The sequence below is a fragment of the Takifugu rubripes genome, chromosome 5 (genome assembly GCF_901000725.2).
Source record: "Takifugu rubripes chromosome 5, fTakRub1.2, whole genome shotgun sequence".
NCBI lineage: Eukaryota > Metazoa > Chordata > Actinopteri > Tetraodontiformes > Tetraodontidae > Takifugu > Takifugu rubripes.
In genome coordinates this window covers 7,535,495-7,556,850 of record NC_042289.1, presented here as the reverse complement: position 1 = coordinate 7,556,850, position 21,356 = coordinate 7,535,495, and the positions used below count along the sequence as shown (strand labels likewise).

General features: G+C 44.3%; 3 protein-coding genes across 4 annotated transcripts in view; all 3 read left to right on the top strand.

Annotated features, from left to right (window-relative positions):
• Positions 1 to 4,542, top strand: part of ern1 (endoplasmic reticulum to nucleus signaling 1) — a 47,241-nt gene extending 42,699 nt beyond the window's left edge. The window contains exons 9-22 of the mRNA XM_029836064.1: positions 1 to 79; positions 255 to 414; positions 539 to 654; positions 736 to 930; positions 1,102 to 1,366; positions 1,464 to 1,554; positions 1,651 to 1,840; positions 1,944 to 2,043; positions 2,122 to 2,321; positions 2,431 to 2,578; positions 2,699 to 2,826; positions 2,927 to 3,050; positions 3,245 to 3,312; positions 3,391 to 4,542. Of these exons, the coding sequence (XP_029691924.1) occupies positions 1 to 79; positions 255 to 414; positions 539 to 654; positions 736 to 930; positions 1,102 to 1,366; positions 1,464 to 1,554; positions 1,651 to 1,840; positions 1,944 to 2,043; positions 2,122 to 2,321; positions 2,431 to 2,578; positions 2,699 to 2,826; positions 2,927 to 3,050; positions 3,245 to 3,312; positions 3,391 to 3,891 (2,365 nt within the window). The 3' untranslated portion in view covers positions 3,892 to 4,542. The remainder of the gene's footprint in view (positions 80 to 254; positions 415 to 538; positions 655 to 735; positions 931 to 1,101; positions 1,367 to 1,463; positions 1,555 to 1,650; positions 1,841 to 1,943; positions 2,044 to 2,121; positions 2,322 to 2,430; positions 2,579 to 2,698; positions 2,827 to 2,926; positions 3,051 to 3,244; positions 3,313 to 3,390) is intronic.
• A 134-nt stretch (positions 4,543 to 4,676) lies between these two features.
• On the top strand, positions 4,677 to 14,467 carry LOC105419432 (sterile alpha motif domain-containing protein 9-like). 2 transcript variants are annotated; one of them, XM_029836061.1, is made up of 3 exons: positions 4,677 to 4,824; positions 9,247 to 9,306; positions 9,524 to 14,467. In XM_029836061.1, exons 2-3 carry the CDS (start codon positions 9,303 to 9,305, stop codon positions 13,783 to 13,785), a joined length of 4,266 nt encoding a protein of 1,421 aa, XP_029691921.1. In that variant the 5' UTR covers positions 4,677 to 4,824; positions 9,247 to 9,302; the 3' UTR covers positions 13,786 to 14,467. The 2 variants fall into 2 exon arrangements, with proteins under 2 accessions (XP_029691921.1, XP_029691922.1); XM_029836062.1 differs by lacking the exon at positions 4,677 to 4,824 and having other exon boundaries at positions 8,612 to 9,306.
• Positions 14,468 to 14,604: 137 nt separating this feature from the next.
• On the top strand, positions 14,605 to 20,838 carry gaa (alpha glucosidase). The gene is given in 20 exon segments (XM_003964570.3): positions 14,605 to 16,301; positions 16,537 to 16,688; positions 16,809 to 16,974; positions 17,059 to 17,155; positions 17,253 to 17,372; positions 17,503 to 17,621; positions 17,721 to 17,852; positions 17,954 to 18,064; positions 18,149 to 18,262; positions 18,362 to 18,446; positions 18,587 to 18,704; positions 18,782 to 18,915; positions 19,027 to 19,178; positions 19,394 to 19,473; positions 19,475 to 19,537; positions 19,622 to 19,763; positions 19,909 to 20,007; positions 20,100 to 20,264; positions 20,364 to 20,516; positions 20,612 to 20,838. Coding segments are annotated over 20 exon segments (2,781 nt in total). The 5' UTR covers positions 14,605 to 15,788; the 3' UTR covers positions 20,678 to 20,838.
• The last annotated feature ends 518 nt before the right edge of the window (positions 20,839 to 21,356 follow it).

The following is a 21,356-nucleotide window of genomic DNA, read 5'->3' as shown; positions in this document are numbered from 1 at the left end:
GGCTACTCTCTATGTGGGGAAATATTCCACCAGTCTGTATGCATCCCCCTCATTGGTGCATGACGGCGTCACCGTGGTGGTGAGTGATCGAATCAATCTAAAACAGTGTACAGTGGAGGCTCGGAGCATCGTTGTGCCATTAGCATTTCTGATCTGCCCCATCATGCTGTGAATTCAAAGTGCTGTTTTGTTCAAGCTTGTTCTGGCTCAAGTCTGGTTGCTTCAGTAATCGGCGTGCTTCTGTGCACACGCAGCCTCGCGGCAGCACCTTCCCCATGCTGGGGGGTCCGGACAGCCAGGAGACCGAAGAGGACAAAGAGTGTGTCATCACCCCCAGCACCAGTGTCAAGTTCAATGCTGCACTCAGAAAAAGAAATCGGGTCAACTTCATGAGCAACTATCTGCTCCTCATCGGTAATATTTCCTGCCAGATCCAGAACTTTTAATGGCTGCTGCGCCAACACTGCCCTCTCCTGGCCGATAGGAATTACAAATGTTTGAGTCGGGCTTTAATTTAAAAGACTCCAATTGCTTTCAGGTCATCATGAGACACCTCCTGAGGCTCACATCAAGATCCTGGAGAAGTTCCCTGACAGTTTTCCTCGTGCTCAAGGCAATGTCATCCCACCTACAACAGACAAGAAGGCAGAAGAGGTGAGCTACATCTGAATGAGATTATTTTTATGCTCGTATCAAAGCATCTGCACTGACATCCACCCTCTGCTCGTGATATAGAAGGTGAACGATAGCGGCATGGATGATGCCCCGCCGCCTCCCCTGCCTGACACGTCTATCCAGGAACCCGGGACTGCTGGCCGAAGCGTGCGTCCGGAGGCTCCCGTTGACAGTATGCTGAAGGACATGGCCACCATCATCTTCTCCACTTTCCTCCTGGCTGGCTGGGTGGCCTTTGTCATTACCTACCCCAAAGTAAGTCTCACGGCCCCGTAGAATTTAAGGATGGAGCCATTTCAAAAGATCTAACTGCAATCAGGTGGCCCTTCCAGGTGGATCCAAGTATTATGCGGATAACACGGTATCATTTCTTGGAAGAGTGTTTTTATCTGTCAGAAGCTTCACTACTTTGTTCTGCTGCCACAGAGTGTTCACAAGCAGCAACAGCTGCAGCATCAGGAATTCCAGAGGCAGATGGAGGAGAGGCTGGAGCTGCTCCAGAGACAGCAGCCATTCCTCTCAGCAGACATTGGTTTGGGTTTAGGCCAAGACAGCGACTATCTGGAGGTGGTGCGCGCTCGTTCTGAAAGTTCAGACCACAGCAGCCCAAACGTCACCCCCCGCGCCTCCAACCACTCCAACCTCTCCGTGTCGGAGCACGGAAGCTCTCCTTACGAGTATGAGGAAGGAGGTAATAATGCCAAAGATTATTCCCACGCAGGGATTGGAGCTCGTTTCAGCTCGCTCACACCTGGGTTTCATTGTCTAATATTGCTGTCCATCATCAGAGGAAGAATCAAGTGTTGTCCGAGTGGGAAACGTATCATTCCGTCCTAAAGAGGTGTTGGGTCACGGCGCCGAGGGCACCATAGTGTACAAGTAAGTCCGACTGCTCGCTCTTCATTCATTTGCTTAAACTCAGTTTTGGGGAATTTTTTCAATTACAATATTGTGTTTCCCTTGTTTGTCCACAAGGGGGCAGTTTGACAACCGTGCAGTGGCGGTGAAAAGGATCCTCCCAGAGTGCTTCAGCTTCGCCGATCGGGAAGTCCAGCTGCTGAGAGAGTCAGACGAACACCCGAACGTCATTCGCTACTTCTGCACAGAGAGGGACCGACAGTTCCAGTACATCGCCATCGAGCTGTGTGCAGCCTCGCTGCAGGAGGTAAGAACTGTCTCATCAGACCGAATGAGCACCTCGCTGGAGAAAAGGTTCACACGAATAGTTGGGCTAAAGCATCTTTACTGTCTGTTTCTAACCCATTAAGTATGTAGAAAGGAAGGACTTTGAGCGTCGCGGGCTAGAACCGGTGATGCTTCTTCAACAGACCATGTCAGGACTGGCCCATCTGCACTCTCTTAACATAGGTATCCATCCCTGAGTCCAGAAGCTCTTCATATCTGAGCAGCAGTAACAGAACTCCTGTTCTGTCTCTGTTCTGTTAGTCCACAGAGACCTGAAGCCCCACAACATACTGGTCTCGATGCCCAACGCTCACAGTCGGGTTCGGGCCATGATCTCAGACTTTGGCCTGTGTAAGAAGTTGGCAGTGGGCCGTCACAGTTTCAGTAGAAGGTCTGGGGTTCCAGGCACCGAGGGCTGGATCGCTCCTGAGGTTCTCAGCGAGGACTGCAAAGACAACCCGGTGAGCCAGAAGCTGTCGCTACTTTTCAATCACTGAAATCATTGGGTTTGTTTAGATGTCTGTCGACCATCTTACCTGCCTTTCTGAACCTTCTGCTTTCCTTTTGTAGACCTGCGCCGTCGACATCTTCTCTGCCGGTTGTGTGTTTTATTACGTGGTGTCCCAGGGAAGCCACCCTTTTGGGAAGTCCCTGCAGAGACAGGCCAACATCTTGCTGGGAACGTACAGCCTCGACTACCTACAAACGGACAAACATGGTGAGGACGAAAGCTCCTCTCTCCTCTGGAGCGTTTCTTCAGATCATGCGCTTTACATTTTTGAAACACTAGAGGGCAGTATGGAGGAATGTGTGACTGGTTATCTCGGTTCTTTATCAGGAGACATTGTAGCCAGAGATCTGATAGAGCAGATGTTGAGCGTGGAACCATACAAGCGACCCTCAGCCGAGAGTCTTCTCAAACATCCATTCTTCTGGAGCTTGGAGAAGGAGCTGCAGTTCTTTCAGGTCAGCTTCAGTTTCATTCTTTCAGTGGCAGAATAAACATTTGCAGAATCAATGAAAATATGATGAATATCTGACAAAATCAATTGTGGTTGTACTGCAGGACGTGAGCGACAGGATCGAAAAGGAACCGCTGGACGGACCGATTGTTAGACAGCTGGAGAGAGGAGGGAGGGCCGTTGTCAAGGGCGACTGGAGGGAACACATCACTGTGCCACTGCAGACAGGTAAGATTATCATAGTAGGAAGTTTTTATCTGGGGATGTAATCCCGCTCCTGCTGCTGCCATGTTGTCGTAGACTCGTTCCTCTGGAGTGTGTGTAAAGACCACGTTTGAAGACTTCTCTAACAGGATTAATTAAACGTCTTCATCTTTTGAGGATTTCTCAGTTACTGATGAGCGTCTTCTGTTCTTTGTCAGACTTGAGGAAGTTTCGCTCCTACAAAGGCGGGTCGGTCAGAGACCTGCTGCGTGCGATGAGAAACAAGGTACGGATGTTCCCTCTTGTGTATTCAGAGGAAAGCTCCCTGTGGTATTAAGATTTTCTTCTGCTTGTCGTCTAACAGAAGCATCATTACCGAGAGCTGCCTGCTGATGTCCAGGAGACTCTGGGCTCCATCCCCGATGACTTTGTCTCCTACTTCACCTCCCGCTTCCCTCACCTGTTGCTGCACACCTACCTGGCCATGAGGAGCTGTGCATCTGAAAGACCCTTCCTGCCTTATTACTCCAGTGCAGAGCCACTCACCAAAACACAGGGCCAGAACCTCAGGCCTCAAACACAGAGCGATCCGCTGCCAGCTCACACGCCCACATCCCCCTCACAACCCCAGGACCCAACACACTGTGCGCACCCCCCACAGGTCTCCCTCCCTCTGCCCGCTGAATCGGTGCCCCCAGTGTTACCAGATGTAGCTTCATGTTTGCCACTTGAGACAGTGCAGGTGGGAGAGTCCACACAGACTAAACGGGAGAGTCTGATTCCCTCTGAATCAGGTCAGTCTGGGATGCACATCTGTCCAGATGAGCACAATCAACCAGTCGGAAGCGGATCAGAATCGGGGTGAAGCAGCACTGGGGGAGCATTGCCTCTGAGTGAGGACCAGGCCTGCAGTGCCTGGGAGCCACAGCGAGACAGCCGCTTCTTTATTTAAGTGCCTTCTGCTCACTGACGATGATCACTGAAACCGTCCAATAATGGGCCCCCGTGGCTGGAGGACGTCGCTGGACTCGGCAAAGACGCGTTGTGTTGATACGTTAACAGCATGTCCAAAAAGTGTCTGTCTGAAAAACACAAAACAAAAACACGTGGCATCTAATGTGGGAAATGATATCTAGATGTTGTTAAATAATTGGGTGGTTTTTATTGTGCAATGCTTTGTGTGTCAGCCTGTTTACTGCACAGATACTGTATGTATAGTTTTGTATAGACAGATGATTCATTTAACGTGGCCGACGTGCCTTTTTTAGAAAAAAGGAAAAAACAATGTTCACTGTGCTGTATGGGTACAGATCTTTACAAATGACTATGCTAAATGTGCTTGATTCCAGTTCATGCTGCTAGACTGCTTTACTTTTACCAATCAAGGCTATCGCTGAGCGGACTGTTCCAAAGGTTCAGGGTGGTGCCGTTATAGTTGAGGTTGCAACACAGGTTTTCACAGGTGACGAAGTGAAGTTATTGACTTGCACATTAAATTCTATTTTTATTTTCATACCGACCATGTGAATGTTTGGTGTTTATAGATTTTTATATTTACAATCTATCTTTTTATTATACAAAACCATTGGTGGATCTTAAACCTGAAGTGCTGAACACTTCCTGGGGCGATAAAAACCTGATAAGATAGTTTCCATGCGTTTGAGGAAGTACAAGGCAGAGGCACCTTTTTCCTTGAAATCGAAACAGAGTCTGTGTTGGGAGTGTTCCCAAGATCGCACCATAAATACCGAGAGGTGTGTGACGAGACCAGAGAAAATGATGGGCACCGATCAGGGAGGTAAGTGATCGTCTAACCTCGACGGGTACGGTCATTTTCGTGGTGTGTTTTATTCCCCCTCCAAATCATATCAGTCAACGCTGTGCTAAAAGGAATACATGTCTTTCGACTTTCGACTACTAGTTGCCGGTTATCGCTGGAACGCGCTAGATTAGCAATTTGGTGCTTTATTTAAATGGTTTATGAATGCTTGGATTTCAGTCGACAGGAAGAGGATGCTTAGTAGAGTCCAAGGTAGTTTTCTCTGTCAACTGGACTGGGTTTCTTCTCTTGAAGACGTTTCGCCTTCTATCCAGAAGGCTTCTTCAGTTCTGAGAACTGAAGAGTCCAGTTGACAGAGAAAACTACCTTGGATACAATGACCTGGATGACTGAGAATTTACACAGACATGCTTAGTAGAGGCTACTTTCGCAAGATCTGAGGAATTTGTGCATTTTGGGGTTACGTGCGCGGCGATGCACTCATAGTGCTCAAACCGAAGGACTGCAAAACTAGGCGGGCAACAACAACAGCAAACCCCCTGTAAAGGTGCTAAAACCTGGGAAGCTGTGTCAAACTCTGGGCAAAAGACTGCTGACTTACAGGAGATCACAAATAGCGACGGTGAAAAACTCTGGTCACTGTAGCCGTCTGCTCCCAGGACCATACCAACAAGGCTAAAGTGTTCCGACCAATCAGAGCGAAGGGGCGGGGCTTTGCACCAGTCGCCACAATAATGACGTCACTCCGCTACAGCCTTTTGGAGCAGTTCGTGGAACCGAAAACGAAACTTATATATTCAATGTTTACGGTAGCTGAAGTATTCACAAACAGGGTTTTAAAAACATGACTTTTTCATACCACGGTATACCTTGAAACTGGTTAGTGAATAGGTGGAATTTAGGAGAATGGAGTAGGACTGTTCAAGCTTTCATCACATACAATCCAGAACAATGGGCCAGATTCACGAAGCGTTCTTACGAACAAATTTGTTCTTAAGTCCCACTTACGAACAGTTGACGAAGATTGTGGCATTCACCAATTTCTTCTTATCCTGGATTTATTCGTAGATAAGAACAAATCCTACGAACACTCAGGATTACTCTTGCGCACATTTCAGTGCCGACATGTTGGTATGGTTGGGTTTTCTTCTGTGCAGTTCAATAAAATTCAATATTACAATGATAATTCTGTCATATTTATTTATTTATTTGTTTATTTCCTATTTTTGGTGATTCACGGAGAATTTTAAAATAACGTAAATGTGCCAATGACTTAACATTAATCAACCAAATTGGAAACCATGCCAAAACTGTCTTTTTATTTGATTTGATCTTGATTTATTTTATTAGGGGATCGAGGATATGCCCTGGTTGTTGACACCACTGACCAACCCTCAGACTCCACAGGAGTTTTATTCAATCAGATGCATGCGCGCAGTCGCTCCACCATTGAACGCACCATCGGCATGTTAAAGGGGCGCTGGATGTGTTTGGACACAGAGCCACAACCCCGTGAGGATGTGCGTCCTGACGCAATGATGGGGCCAGACTGCAGGCACGCGGTTCACGTTCGAGCGCGATTAATTGCCCGTTTGTGAATAAAATGCATTATTGTCACAATCCGAGCACAGCTTTTACACGTTTATTTTTTTTACATTCTTCTTTTTTTACATTCTCGTTGATTTCTTTAAGCGTGTTGGCTATAGTCATCAGGGTTGAGGCAATTTTATCAAGCGTGTTAGCCATCCTTTCTTGATTGTTCAACACGGCGTCAGAAATCAGGCGTGGAGAGGCAAGCTTTGGGCATTTGGCTTTGGGCATTTCGCTGCTTTTTGCTCTGTCTACAGGGTCCTGCTGCAGTTCCTTTTATGGGCATTAGTGGGCGGTGACTTATGCTAATCGTATGTTAATTAGACTCACCTGGCACGCGCTTTCAACTTACGAACAGATGGCATTCATCAATCTAAGAACACAGCTGCGAACAATTCTGGGGCTTACGAACGCGTTGGTGAATCTGACGTAGGGTTTTCTTAAAAAACTTCTTAAGGACAACTTAAGAAAGAATCTAAGAAGATTCGTAAGAACATATTGGTGAATTGGGCCCAATGTTTCTAGGTCAGAATGTCCAGGCAGGATGAAACAGAGAGGAGGTGACTGGTGGATGTAATCACTGTACAAAGAATAAGATGAATAAAATGAACAAAGTGGTATAGTTGTAGTTCTGAAAACAAGGAACAAATGAATAAATAATGAGTACACGGCGCAATCAGTACATGCCTATCATTTCGGACATGCTAAAATACTAGCAAATACACATCATCCTTCATACCACAACCAAACATTAATGAATCATAAATGCACACTACAAAAACTGCAGTTAATATATGAACACAGGATAGTAAAGGAGGGTCCGCATGCTATCTAAAGGCAGCTAATTAAGCATGCTGATAGCGACCATCCATCCATAAGATATTAAGGAACAACCTACCTCGCCGAACACATACCATTGCACCCAATAAGTTAGAAACCCACCTCATATACATGCATGTATATAGTACTAATATTGGGCCAGATTCACCAATATGTTCTTAAGAATCTTCTTAGATTCTTTCTTAAGTTGTCCTTAAGAAGTTTCTTAAGAAAACCCTACGTCGGATTCACCAACGCGTTCGTAAGCCCCAGAATTGTTCGCAGCTGTGTTCTTAGATTGATGAATGCCATCTGTTCGTAAATTGAAAGCGCGTGCCAGGTGAGTCTAATTAACATATGATTAGCATACATCACCGCCCACCAATGCCCATAAAAGGAACTGCAGCAGGCCCCTGTCGACAGAGCAAAAAGCAGCCAAATGCCCAAAGCCAAATGCCCAAAGCTTGCCTCTCCACGCCTGATTTCTGACGCCGTGTTGAACAATTAAGAAAGGATGGCTAACACGCTTGATAAAATTGCCTCAACCCTGATGACTATAGCCAACACGCTTAAAGAAATCAACGAGAATGTAAAAAAAAGAAGAATGTAAAAAAAATAAACGTGTAAAAGCTGTGCTCGGATTGTGACAATAATGCATTTTATTCACAAACGGGCAATTAATCGCGCTCGAACGTGAACCGCGTGCCTGCAGTCTGGCCCCATCATTGCGTCAGGACGCACATCCTCACGGGGTTGTGGCTCTGTGTCCAAACACATCCAGCGCCCCTTTAACATGCCGATGGTGCGTTCAATGGTGGAGCGACTGCGCGCATGCATCTGATTGAATAAAACTCCTGTGGAGTCTGAGGGTTGGTCAGTGGTGTCAACAACCAGGGCATATCCTCGATCCCCTAATAAAATAAATCAAGATCAAATCAAATAAAAAGACAGTTTTGGCATGGTTTCCAATTTGGTTGATTAATGTTAAGTCATTGGCACATTTACGTAATTTTAAAATTCTCCGTAAATCACCAAAAATAGGAAATAAACAAATAAATAAATAAATATGACAGAATTATCATTGTAATGTTGAATTTTATTGAACTGCACAAGAGAAGAAAACCCAACCATGCCAACATGTCGGCATTGAAATGTGCGCAAGAGTAATCCTGAGTGTTCGTAGGATTTGTTCTTACCTACGAATAAATCCAGGATAAGAAGAAATTGGTGAATGCCACAATCTTCGTCAACTGTTCGTAAGTGGGACTTAAGAACAAATTTGTTCGTAAGAACGCTTCGTGAATCTGGCCCATTGTTCATGTTCCATCAGTTATTTTCAATCACTGTTCCCCTAATAGATAAATAATGACAGAAGTGTTGTGGCCTTTGCTCAAGTGAAAGTATTATCCATCAATACAAAAATACTCCCATGAAAAGTAAGAGTCCTACATTTTAAAAAATTCTATATCAATAAAAGTACATAAGCATCAGCTGAGGAGTCACTGGGTCTGCAGACACAAAGGCAATTTCTATGCAAATGACTCCTAAACCTGCTGAACTTTGGCTGAGGGCATGATTACATTAATGTGCTTTGTCACTCGCTTGCACGTTGTAAAAATGATGGACTTTTAGGGAGGACGGGGCTCCTGCTAAGTACTGAATAAGTGAACAAAGTTTTTTGAATGTATCATCTTAATGAACACATTTGGTACAGTCAAACAAAAAACTTGCGTTTGTATGACAAATGCACAGCAACCTCTAGAATAGTTCTCAGAGCCTCGGTGGACAGTAGGTGGCCTAAGGTGAGTGGAGTTTTTCCACTTTCCTCTCATGTGACGAGCTGCTAACTGTTTGTGAAGAAAGATCTTCTGTAGTTAAACATTTATCTTTTTTAGATGATCTATCATCTTTTAGATGATAGATCTTTTTTAGATTGCAGATGCAACTGTTAAAAGTGAACGTATTGCAACTACTCAACCCACTGTAGTTCTTAGGTTAGAATATGGAAACATACTGTATCTTTTTTTCCAGATGGAAGTTAGTAACTGAAGTCCAAAGTCAAAGTCCTGGAAAAAGTAGAGACAATCATGGGTAAGTAAGTAGACTACTCAGATGTTAATATGAAGTGACCTTATCTCAGGACATGAAAAGTAGTGCAGTGATTATTAAAATGTGTGCATTTATGTTTGTTTTTTGATGCTGTTAAACTGCAATATAGGTTTTAGTTTGCAACTTTATATCAGTGACAAAGTAGATGGATGACAAACCACTTTCATTTTCTGATTATTTTTTTTCCCCAAAATTACAGCTGGCGTTCTTAATCAGTCACCAGAGAGTTGGAATGAATGTGGCCAGACCTCAAAGGAGGACTGTAAACCAAGGCCATTCGATCAAGAAGGAACTGATTTTATATATGTGAAACACCGAGTGATGCAACCTGAATCTGGGGCTTTCGACCTGATCTCCCCGTGTCATGAATACAAGTCTTTTGCACTTGCTGCTACATTGGACCGCACAAGACTCCAAGCCAAGTTTGCCCATGAGGTTCTGAAATTTGCAGTTGGATGTATGAATATCAGGTCAAATGGAACTATACACTTTGGTGTGGTGGACAGTAAAGAGAATGCAGATTATACACATGGTGAGATAATAGGCATTCCGGTCCAAGAGAAAGACATCTATGTCGATGCATTAGATTATATTGAAAGGAGCATTCCCACCGACAGTGAACATGTGCGCCAGTGCGTACGACCTCCAAGGTTCATTGAGGTTATGGATCAGAAAGGTACAGAAAAGAGATATGTGGTAGAAGTTGACATTGTGCCTTTGCTAAGTATTGTGAGGAACAAGGTGTATGCGGCACGTCTCCCAAACTTCAAGGAGTCGACAAACAAAGTGGAGATGGAGAAGCGACAAATACTGCGGCGGGTGGGTGCCAAAACAGAGCCAGTGAATGAAAAAGACTTGAGCGAGTTTTATGAGCGGGTCAAACATCGCGATACTCAGCGGGAAGAAGCAGAAAGAAGCATGTTCCTCTGTATGCCAGAATCCTGCCAAGACCTTGGAAGGAAACTCACCATGTTAATGACGAGTGGAAAGAAATTGATGGAAGAGGACAAATGGTTTATCCTGGTCACCAACAAACTCAAACCAGATGATCTCTGTAATGTCGACTGGCTTCTAAACATGAATGTGTTTTGTGTGTTTGACTTTGACCCTGACTCGAAGGTGTCGGGACTCTGCAAGACATACCTCCAGCATCACACTGCAAACATGCATTCTTTGCAGACCTATAAGTTATCTGGTGACATGTCCATCAAGGAATTCATCAGCAAGCTGCATCTGTTTGACCAAACCAGTTGGATTTTTTGTAATGGCCGCAGTGACTTTAAAGGAAATGAAAACCCGTGTGATGAACTGACTTGGATAAAGACCAATATGACTCTTCTGCGGGAATCTGTATCATTGATCTGTAAGCAGATATTGCCAAAGGGTACTTTCCAAGTAATTTTCCTTCTAACATCACCAGTGGAGGAACCACTCTTGCACACCTTTAATGAGTTTTTCACAGACATGGAAGGTCATGAGGACATCATCTGTATCTGTGAAGCAGCGGAAAACTTCCAAAAGTGGAAAAGCTTTGCAGAGGGGTCATGTGGAACAGAAACTCTGGACAATGGAAGCGTTGTTGGTATGACCATGAGCCACATCAATGCAACCTTGCAGCAAATACAGCCTGTTCAAGCATGTACCCGTAAACACTTGCCAGTCTTTGTCAAGGGGACCTGTGATCTAAAGACTCGAGTTGAAGAACAGTTGTATTCCCTGGAAATTTTGACAGTCAATCACTGCGAAGAAACAAGAGAAGACTTCATCAATGAAGAGAAAAAGAACATTGAACAGCAATTTTACCATGGTGGGAAGGTCAGATGGTTGAACTTCTGGCTTGCTGAGCGTGGATTCGTGGGTGAGGTAATAAAGAGAGATGCCTATCAAGAAGTGTCAAATCTCCTCAACGATGCATTGAAGTCAAATACAGGTCAGAGTCCTGTAAATATTATCAACATTTATCATCATCCGGGAAGTGGTGGAAGCACTGTAGCAAGACAGGTTCTGTGGGATAACAGGAGAACTATAAGGTGTGCAGTCATAAAGCATTCATACTCAGCTGATATTGTTGCAGAGCATGCCGTTAAACTGAGAGAATATGAAGAAAAAGATGCACAGAGGTGTCTCCCCACAATGCTGCTCATTGAAGACTCAGACAAAGAATATCTGGATGACCTCAAGTATGAGCTGGAAGTTGCTTTGTTAAACAACAAAATAGTTCAAAACTTAACATGTTTCATTTTGTTAAGTTGCAGACGATCACACGAGCCAGAGACAAAATGCAAGGAGTCCCCATTAATGAATGTGTCTGTCACTCACAAGCTGTCTGCCCAAGAGAAAGAAAAGTTTTCTAGAAAGCGAAAAGACCTTGAAAGAAAATATGACCGCAATTTTATTCTGACTTTTGTTTTGTTGAGTGAAGAATTTAACGAGGAATATGTAACATCATTTGTAGAAAACTTGCTGCAAGGAATTGATCATGAATCTGTTACTACTCGCCTCATTCACTATGTAGCCCTGTTGAACACTTACGTTCCAGACTCTTTTATTTCTCAGTCCCATTGTGAAGCTTTGCTTGGGTTAACCTTTCACTTGGAAAGGTTTCACCAGCACAACTTTGAGCAATCGCTCAGTCCTCAGGCTAGGCTGGTCTTTTTGCATCTTAGGGACGAGAAGACACACATCAAATCCGTCAGCATCATTCATCCATTTGTTGCAAAGGAAATCCTCCACCAACTTCTGGGAGACCAACTGACCCAGAGCAGCCTGGCCATGGACTTGCTCCATGAAAAAGTCCTTTTTGAACATCCTTTTAGAAGGAAAATATATCTGTCATTTTTGACACTCTTCATCAGGCGGGCTAGAATCAGCAAGGGGGATGGATATGATAGTGCTTTTGCTCCTTTGATAGAGCACGTGTGTGAAAATGAGAAAAACCTACAAAAGGCCATTCAGTTACTGGAAGAAGCCTTTCAGTATTTTCGTGAAGATCCGTTCATTGCCCAAACACTTGCTCGTCTTCATTACACCTACAAAATGTTTAAACAGGCAGAACGCTGGGCAGAGACAGCAGCCAAACAGCAGCCTTACAATTCGTTCATACTAGACACAAAAGGTCAGGTGTACAAAAGGTGGTTCCAAAAAAAGTGCAATGATCTTGACGAAGCCAGTATAAAGAAGACGCCTCAGAATACAGCAGATGCTGTGGAGACTGCACTGAAAGCCATTGAGTGTTTTCAAGAATGTGAGAAAGCAGCAGTCGCAGATAGGGATCATGTCAACAATTCAGGATTTTTTTCTGAACTAAAGACCGAGTGCAGCCTACTAAAACTGATCCTGTCAGTGGATGTTTTTGCAAACAAACTCAACGGCCATTCTGAATGTATGAAGTACCTACTGACAGACTACATCCCAGTGGAAGTCAAGGATGCCTGGAAGCCATTTCACGATCGTCTGAAAAAGCTTAACAGGGCAATGCAAGATGCCTTGGAATGGATTTCGGAAGAACTGAGCTACTTTCAGAAGGACATTGATGACGAAGAGGAGATCCAGGTGATTGCAGAGGAGAAGATATACAATCCACTAAAATGGATGGAAAAAACATCTGAAGCATATGGGAAGTACTTCAGTGAAACTATTCAACCACATGAACTTAACCCGGAGAAAACTGCTCAACTAAGTCCTTTTCAAAAGCGCATGATGATCTTCCAACTTGGAGGCGGAAATATAACCTCCATCCTTTCTACGCTGGCGGACCAGAAGAAGGCAGTGCCCCGTCTCGAGGCCATCCTGTCTCTATATCCCAGCAGTCCACAGAGGGCCAAATTTGGCCAAAATGATATTGTCAACTACATATTCACTCATATTGCTCTGAACTGTCTCTCGCCCCAGAATCCAAGGGTAGCACATTTAAAAGATCTTCAAGCACTTTGTCATCAGGTCCCATCTGATAAGAGGAAGTGTTTACCAGGTGTCTTATTCTTAATTACCATGTTATTCTGGCCTGAAGATCAGGACACGGATCAAGAAAAAGAAAAAAAGTATGAAATTGTGCAATCAGCTGTTGAACACCTGGATAAATCCTACTGGGACAAGAAGAAGGACATTCCCCAGAGGAAAAGAAGGATCTACACCCATTTTTTTCTGGGAGCTGGGAAAGGCCTGCTCAAATTTGTGCACAAGAAAAAGTTTGAGAGTGTCACAACAGGCTTCACCGTTTTAGAGAAACGGATGAAGTGGTTTAGGGGTGAAAACTGGAAAAATCCCGAGATTGTCAAGGTCCTAAAATGTGTCACTGGATGGACAGAAGATGGGGTGGTTTACCTGGAGGGTCCCCTTAAGAGGACGTTCAGTATCAGGCCCCTTCACATACATTCAGTTCCTCATGGGAATGAAAACATCACTTTCTATTTGGGGTTCACATTTAGAGGCCCCGTTGCCTGCAACATTGTTGTAACATAGTCTTATGATGCGTTTCATTATCTAGCTAGCTGAGAGCTGTATCCAGCTATTTACAAAGAAAGAGAGACTGTCACCCATCTATACATTTTCTACATCTATTACCTTGCAGGAGTGCAGGAGAGCATATCATGATAAAATCAGTTGTTAACTTCTCAAGTTGTACTTGGGAATTGGGAAGTGTGATTGTGTTCATTATCAGTGACCAGACAGTCTACTGCACAGTTAATCACTATATTTGATCATGTTTCATGTTCTTAATCATATGTAAAATATGTCAGAAAGCAGTTTTGTTTATTGAAACACTAATTCTGTCTTTAAACAATATTCTGATTCTGATGGCCTAATGTCAAATTCCACATGTCATTAACAGCATAAATTGACACTCTTTTTATATGAATGAAATGTATTTAAGTTGAAGCTTTTAGAGAGAAAAACTAAAGCAAATTATGAAATGTGTAAGTGCAAGAAAAAGTAAAAGTGCTTATAGTACATTTAAACCATTCTGAATGTAAGTGTCAGTGTCTGTGCACATTATTATTGTAAGGGTGCAAATAACAAAATTCATATTTTTAAAAAAACAGTACAATTAAGGTGGTGGGTGTTTGATTTAAATGACTATAGGAATGTGTTTCAGTGTATTTTAATTTCTTTGATTTAATAAACATTTTTGTATCACCCCTGATCTTAATATTTAAATGGTATTTATTTTGAACACTAATGTCCTCTTGTGCTTGCCATACTATAATACATTTTTTTTAAACAAATACAATTAATTAGCAATCACAAGGCACAGAGGTTTAATCACAAGAATGACATTGTTATATTTAACTTATTTGACCCGCGCTAAAGAGATGGTTCAGATGCTCAGAAGTTAAGTTCAGAAGTTCAGGAATTTGCTTCCCTACACTCTTGCTTTCCTTCCTTGTTTATACTTTCACCAGTTTTATAATGACACCATGGTATTTATCCTAGGTCTGCAGGATCAAATAGCAATATATATATATATATATATATATATATATATATATAATTACAGTGTAATTTTACTGTGACTGTTAATTGATGTAGTACACAATCACAAATTAGTTCAGGGAGGAATGCAACATTTTTCTTAAATCATACATATCTTCAAACTTTTATTATTAAACATCTATTAAATAAAAGTTGCGAAATATCAGTCGTGTGTTTCTTAATTGCAGGTGTGGGACTATGTGGGAGTTTAGTGGTTACATTGTGAAGCGCGTCTGACTGCCTGCCAGACAAAGACCGGGGCACAGAACACCCGAACAGCTTTCGCAGCCGTTGCTGATTTTTTTGTTAAACTTTTTTCGACATCAATCAAGTTACACAAATGACCATAAAACTTGCTATTAGCAAACGTACACAAAAACAAAGGCATCACAACTTAAAACCATCAATCTGCGTGGCGTACCGACCTGTGGAACCGCACAGAGGGCGCTCCAACGAGGACACGGTGGGACGCACCTGCCGTCCGAGTCGCGACTTTGAGGACGACCACACCTGAGATCACACCTGTAAAAATGATCAGAAAGTTTTACTTTGAAATAAAATGAATCTTTAATTAATGAAACACCCGGTGCACTACACATCACCCCTGATCTTAATGTGAAAGTGGTAGATATTTCAAACGCTGATGTCCTTTTGCGCTTGCCGTACTCGGGTGCTATTTTTTGCTCCCGCAGAAGAAATTTATTTTTCTTTTTTTATTGCAAGAAATCGATATTTGGGCAGTTGCTCGAAAGAAAAACAGGTTTTCCTTTGGTTGAGAGTAATGGATGAAAGCGTTCCCTGATAAACTAGCCCAAGACAGACTGGGAATAGCGTTTTAACATTGAAAGTGAAGAAATACTGTGAGTGCAAATGTTTATCGTTCAGATAGAACGTTTATTAACTTTAGTAATTAACACAGTTAATTCACATTTAGGTAGACGTTGGTATATTTAATTTAAGCGTCTTTTGGTCCGTATTTTTGGGTGGTTCAGATGTTGAAGGTAATCGGGAGTCTGCTTCTCTTCACTCTGACTTTCCTTCCTTATTTATACTTCCACCAGTTTTATAATGACACCATGGTATTTTTACCAGGCCGTGCTAAGCAAGACACAACAAGCACACATAATCACACAATTAAATACAACAATTCAGTTAAACTGCAAAGAGCAATGCACCGCGGCAGGTCCGGTGTGAACGATTTTTCCAGGGATCCTGAATGCACCATGGCCCCAGACAGCCGGTTTGATTGTGCCAGAGACAAAGCTGTCAGTCAGTCAGAGTGTGAACAGAGGGGCTGTTGTTATGCCCCTGGATCAGACTCTGCAGGTCCACCTTGGTGCTTCTACCCCGGGTTGTATCGAGGTTATAGAATGGGTCCGCTCGTGCCCACCTTGCATGGCCTGACTGCCACCTTGACCCGGGCAGCCCCCTCTTACCTACCCAGAGACATCTCGGTTCTGCAGCTCGACGTTACAGAAGAAGCTACAGACTGTTTACGCATCACTGTGAGTAACTACACTGTTTCTGTTGAAGCACAAGATGTACATCGACTAGCACACTTTTTTCTGATGATAGATTTGATCCTTTGGAAGTTTTTCTCATATCATCACATACACTTTGTTGCACTGCGTGTTGTAAGACCACTATTTCATGTAGGAGGCAGAGGAGATTATACGATAAGTTTAGGGTGTGTAGCACGTTGACAGAATTCCCAAAGGGAACAGATTGTTTCTTCTCCAGATGAAGGATCCATCGTCTCCACGGTATGAAGTTGAGCTCCCAGCCGTTGTTGTCAGGGAAGAAACAGACGCCGAAGACCTTCTCTACACTACAGAATATCAGCCTGACCCATTTGGCTTCATAGTGCGGCGAAAAACGAATGGAAGAGTCATGTGAGTGGCCTTTTCTTATTAAACATTTATTAATATTTATGTGGTTATTTATTTTCTTAATGAAAATGGGAGGTCTCCTGACAATTGAGGGATTTCTTTCATGCTCCCGATTGTCTCCAGTATGAACACCACCGTCGCTCCTCTGCTGTTTGCCGACCAATACCTTCAGCTCTCCACCACGCTCGCCTCCCATCTTGTGTCAGGTCTTGGGCAGCACTATTCCTCCCTCTTGCTGGACGTCAACTGGACAACTCTGGCTCTCTGGAACAGAGACATGGCGCCACATGTGAGTCTGGTGCTGTGAGAAACAGAAGCGGGTCGCAACCACTTATTAACACAATCTGCTTGTCTGTTTTGTCTTGCGTGTCAGGCTGATGCCAATCTTTATGGCTCCCATCCATTCTACATCGTACAGGAAGGGGACGGGATGGCACATGGAGTTTTCCTTCTCAACAGCAACGCAATTGGTACCAACTGATCCAATAACTGGTGATCTGATGATCAACGGATGATGATTTTTGTTGAAATAGGACCTAAATTGTCCTGACTCCAGTGTCTCTCTAGAGGTGATATTGCAGCCGACCCCTGCTCTCACCTGGATAGCTCTTGGAGGAATCCTGGATCTTTACGTCTTCTTGGGCCCTGACCCTCAAAGTGTGGTGCGACAGTACCTTCAGGTGATCGGTATGTATTTTCAGCATATTAGGAATCAGTCGGACTATCCGACAACAGCCGCCCCCTCTTGTCTGTCTCTATTGATTTTTTTGTTTTGTTCCTGATTGACCGTATATATTTATTTATGTTTACCCTCCAGGATACTCTATGATGCCTCCTTATTGGTCACTGGGCTTCCACCTGTGTCGCTGGGGTTACACCACCACTAATGCAACACGGGAAGTTGTGCAACGCATGCGCGATGCTGAATTTCCTATGGTAAGGAAGAACTCACAAAGCTCCAAATGCGTAGATTTGATTTGACAAAATGGTTGAGATTTATATTTTTCTGAGTGTTTATTCCATTTGCTCCTCCAGGATGTACAGTGGAATGATCTAGATTATGCGTACAAGCGTAGGGTCTTCACCTTGGACCCGTTGCGATTCGGAGACCTCCCAGAAATGGTGGAGGAGTTCCACATGAGAGGCTTGAGGTACATCCTCATCCTGGTAGGACAGAGGAAAACCTCTCTCAGTCATTACCACAGTTTCTCCAGCAGATAGCGCCACATTTAGTTTGGGACTGAGTCGTGTCCGGTGATCTTTCTTAGGATCCAGGCATCAGCACCACCAGCCCTCCTGGAACCTACGCTCCATTTCAGGATGGATTAAAACGAGATGTCTTCATTAAAAATTCCTCGGGACATATCTTGATTGGGAAGGTTAAATAATTTCTCTTAATTTGTTGTCATTTTCCCTCCTTTTGAGGTTCTTTTGCCAAGCATTATTTCATTATGTGTTCCCAGGTTTGGCCTGGTCCTACAGCCTTTCCTGACTTCACCAACCCTGAAACCAGGTCCTGGTGGGAAGACTGCATCAGAGATTTTCATTCCAAAGTTCCGGTGGACGGTCTGTGGATCGTGAGTCTTTGCAAACAGGGGAGGATTTTAGCTTCCATTGCTAGCATTAACGTGTGCTCTAACTGGATCCTCTGCGCTTTTCCACATTCTTCTTCTCAGGATATGAATGAACCGGCAAGTTTTGTGCAGGGCTCTGTGGAAGGCTGTCCAGACAGCGAGCTGGAGAATCCGCCCTACACCCCCAGTGAGTGCACTACATGAGAAGATTTAATAAATTTAACAGGTCATTTGTCACATGACAACAGTGCACTGTGGTTTATCAGGAGCAAACACAGACTTCCTGAGCTAGAAGCTTATAGTGCCTGTTTGCTGTCACTCAAACAGGTGTGGTTGGCGGCCGGTTGAGCTCTGGGACTCTGTGTATGTCCGCCCAGCAGAAGCTGTCCACCCACTACAACCTGCACAACATGTACGGACTGACTGAGGCCTTTGCCACACACAGGTTAGACCGAGTCAAAATGTGTGTTTTTAAAGTTGTTAAACGGTCGTAGATTGGCTGGATTTGCTTCCCATCCCCAGTGCTCTCATAAAGATTCACGGGAAGCGGCCATTCGTCCTGTCTCGCTCCTCCTTTCCAGGCATCGGACGCTTCTCCGGAGTGTGGACGGGAGACGTCCGGAGTGACTGGGAGCAGCTTCGCTACTCCATCCCCGGTGTGTGTTCTTTTTTGGTTTGTTTCCTATGATTTCGCATCGTTCTCTGTCCACGTTCCACCAACATAAGAGCTTTCAGACTTTGACTGACATTTTTGTCCTTCCTCCCAGCCGTGCTGCAGTTCAGCCTGTCCGGGGTGCCGCTCGCCGGCGCCGACGTCTGCGGCTTCGGAGGCGACACCGCCGAGGAGCTGTGCGTACGATGGATGCAGCTGGGCGCCTTCTACCCTTTCATGAGGAATCACAACGACAGGCCGAATGCTGTGAGACACCGTTCATGAGTTTAGAACGTTTGTGGTGCTGGGCGTCCCGCAGCTTCACATCTGTCTTCAGAGAACAGAATCACACCTGTCGGTGCGCTGGGCAGAATGACCAGAAGTCTGTCGTTAAGGTTTCTCTTCTGCGTCTGCCTTAGTCTGATCGATTAAGAATGGCATAAACTCCAGAAGGTCCCATTGTGTGTCCCTCCATCCTGCAGCCTCAGGAGCCCTACGTATTTGGACAAAAGGCCCAGGCCGCCATGAAAAGTGCATTAAACCTGCGTTACTCCCTCCTTCCTCTACACGCTCTTCCATCATGCCCACACCTCTGCGGAAACTGTGGCCCGACCTCTCTTCATGGAGTACGTGGCCCTGCCTCTAGTTGTTCTGCACACCTGAAGTCTTTCTTCTGCACTATTGTAAATTTTTCATTGCTTCCCTTCAAGGTTCCCCTCTGACCCAGGCAGTCAGACCGTAGATGAGCAGTTCCTGTGGGGGAGTTCACTTTTGATTAGCCCCGTCTTAAAGAGGGGGGCTGTAGAAGTGGCTGCTTACCTTCCCCCCGGCACTTGGTACAGTCTGCTGAATGTGAGTCGAGTGTGTTGTTTAATAGATTCCTGCAGGGTTTTACTGTCCCTTTAAACCAGATTCATCCTAAAATGTATTTAAATAAAGCAAAATCCATGTTTGAGGCTGACTGTAGAAACCAAGAGTGAAGCCATCTGTTCTCCAGGGTCGGCCTCTCCACAGCAGGGGTCAGTACTTTCTCCTGTCGGCCCCTTTGGACACCATCAACGTTCATTTGAGGGAGGGGCACATTATTCCTCAGCAGGTGGGTCCCGTTTTCTGGCAGAATGCACGTGCATTGACACAGAAAAAAGCAAAGAGAGGTTTCTCGTTGTACTGTTTGTGCTTCCTTTCAAGGAGCCTGCTCTGACGACAACAGCCTCGCGCACAAACCCTTTCTCCCTGACGGTGGCGCTGTCAGCAGGCGGCTGGGCGTGGGGCGACCTGTTCTGGGATGATGGCGATGGCCTCGACACCTTTGAAACGGGAAATTATTCCTATATTGTCTTTGTTGCCGGTGAGGTATGGAGGATATTTGCACGTGGGCGCTGATGCAGCTTTGCTTTAGGGAGTTCTCCTTGATTGACAGCTGTGTTTCAGCGCTGTGAACGTCTTCTCCAGTCTCAGGTGGTGAGCGGACCTCTGACAGTGGGTGAGGCCCTCGCTGGTCTGGTCCTGGGAGGGCTGCAGGTGTTCGGGCTGCAATCCGCACCCATTTTTGTCTTAGCCAATGGAGAAATGGTGATGGATTTCACATACTGCAGTGAGATGAAGGTGAGCTCTTTGCTGCTCAGCACAGCTTTCTTTGCATAATTAGTATTGGAAAGATTTAGTTGTTTTTTTCCCCAAATTTCTTTTCCCTTTTGCAGGTTTTGAAAGTGACCAACCTGGCTTTGCCACTGTCAGAGGTGTTGACAATCCGATGGATTCTCTGATGCACCAGACTTACTATCCAAGTCCCTCTATAAATGAGAAAAGATTCATATTGGTCAGATTAGGTGGTGAATTATGAGCAGCTGGTTGAAAGAGTTCTTATTTATTTTTATAGTTTCATAAATTGGCTTGTTAATCTTTGTAAATAAAGTTTTTTTCAGGAGTGTGTCTGTTGTTACTCTCCCAATAGCTCTATCTATCTATCTATCTATCTATCTATCTATCTATCTATCTATCTATCTATCTATCTATCTATCCATCCATCCATCCATCCATCCATCCATCGGATCCAGATGCGGGACCAACCGCATTCTGGCGTTTGCAACTGACCTTTACAACGTCATTTATGACGAAAAAGGTCGAATCTTTGACGTAGGCAGGGTTGGGCCTAAATTAATGTAAAGCATTTGTAAATGTTTCATATATTCACACATTTTCCCGAGCATTCCCCCTAATTTCAACCGTAAAAAAATTAAAATTCGCTGTTTGTGTGATAAAAGATCCTTTGACATCCCGGAAGCAGCGAAAAATGGGGGTTTGGTCTCTGAGCTTTTAAATCAAGTTAAATACACAAAGCCAACCCTTAAAAGGAAATGAGACAAGGTCTCCTTACAAATTAAAGTACCGCCCCCTTGTTCTCGCTAGGGAGTATTTTATTTTATATCAAACCGGACGTTGTTG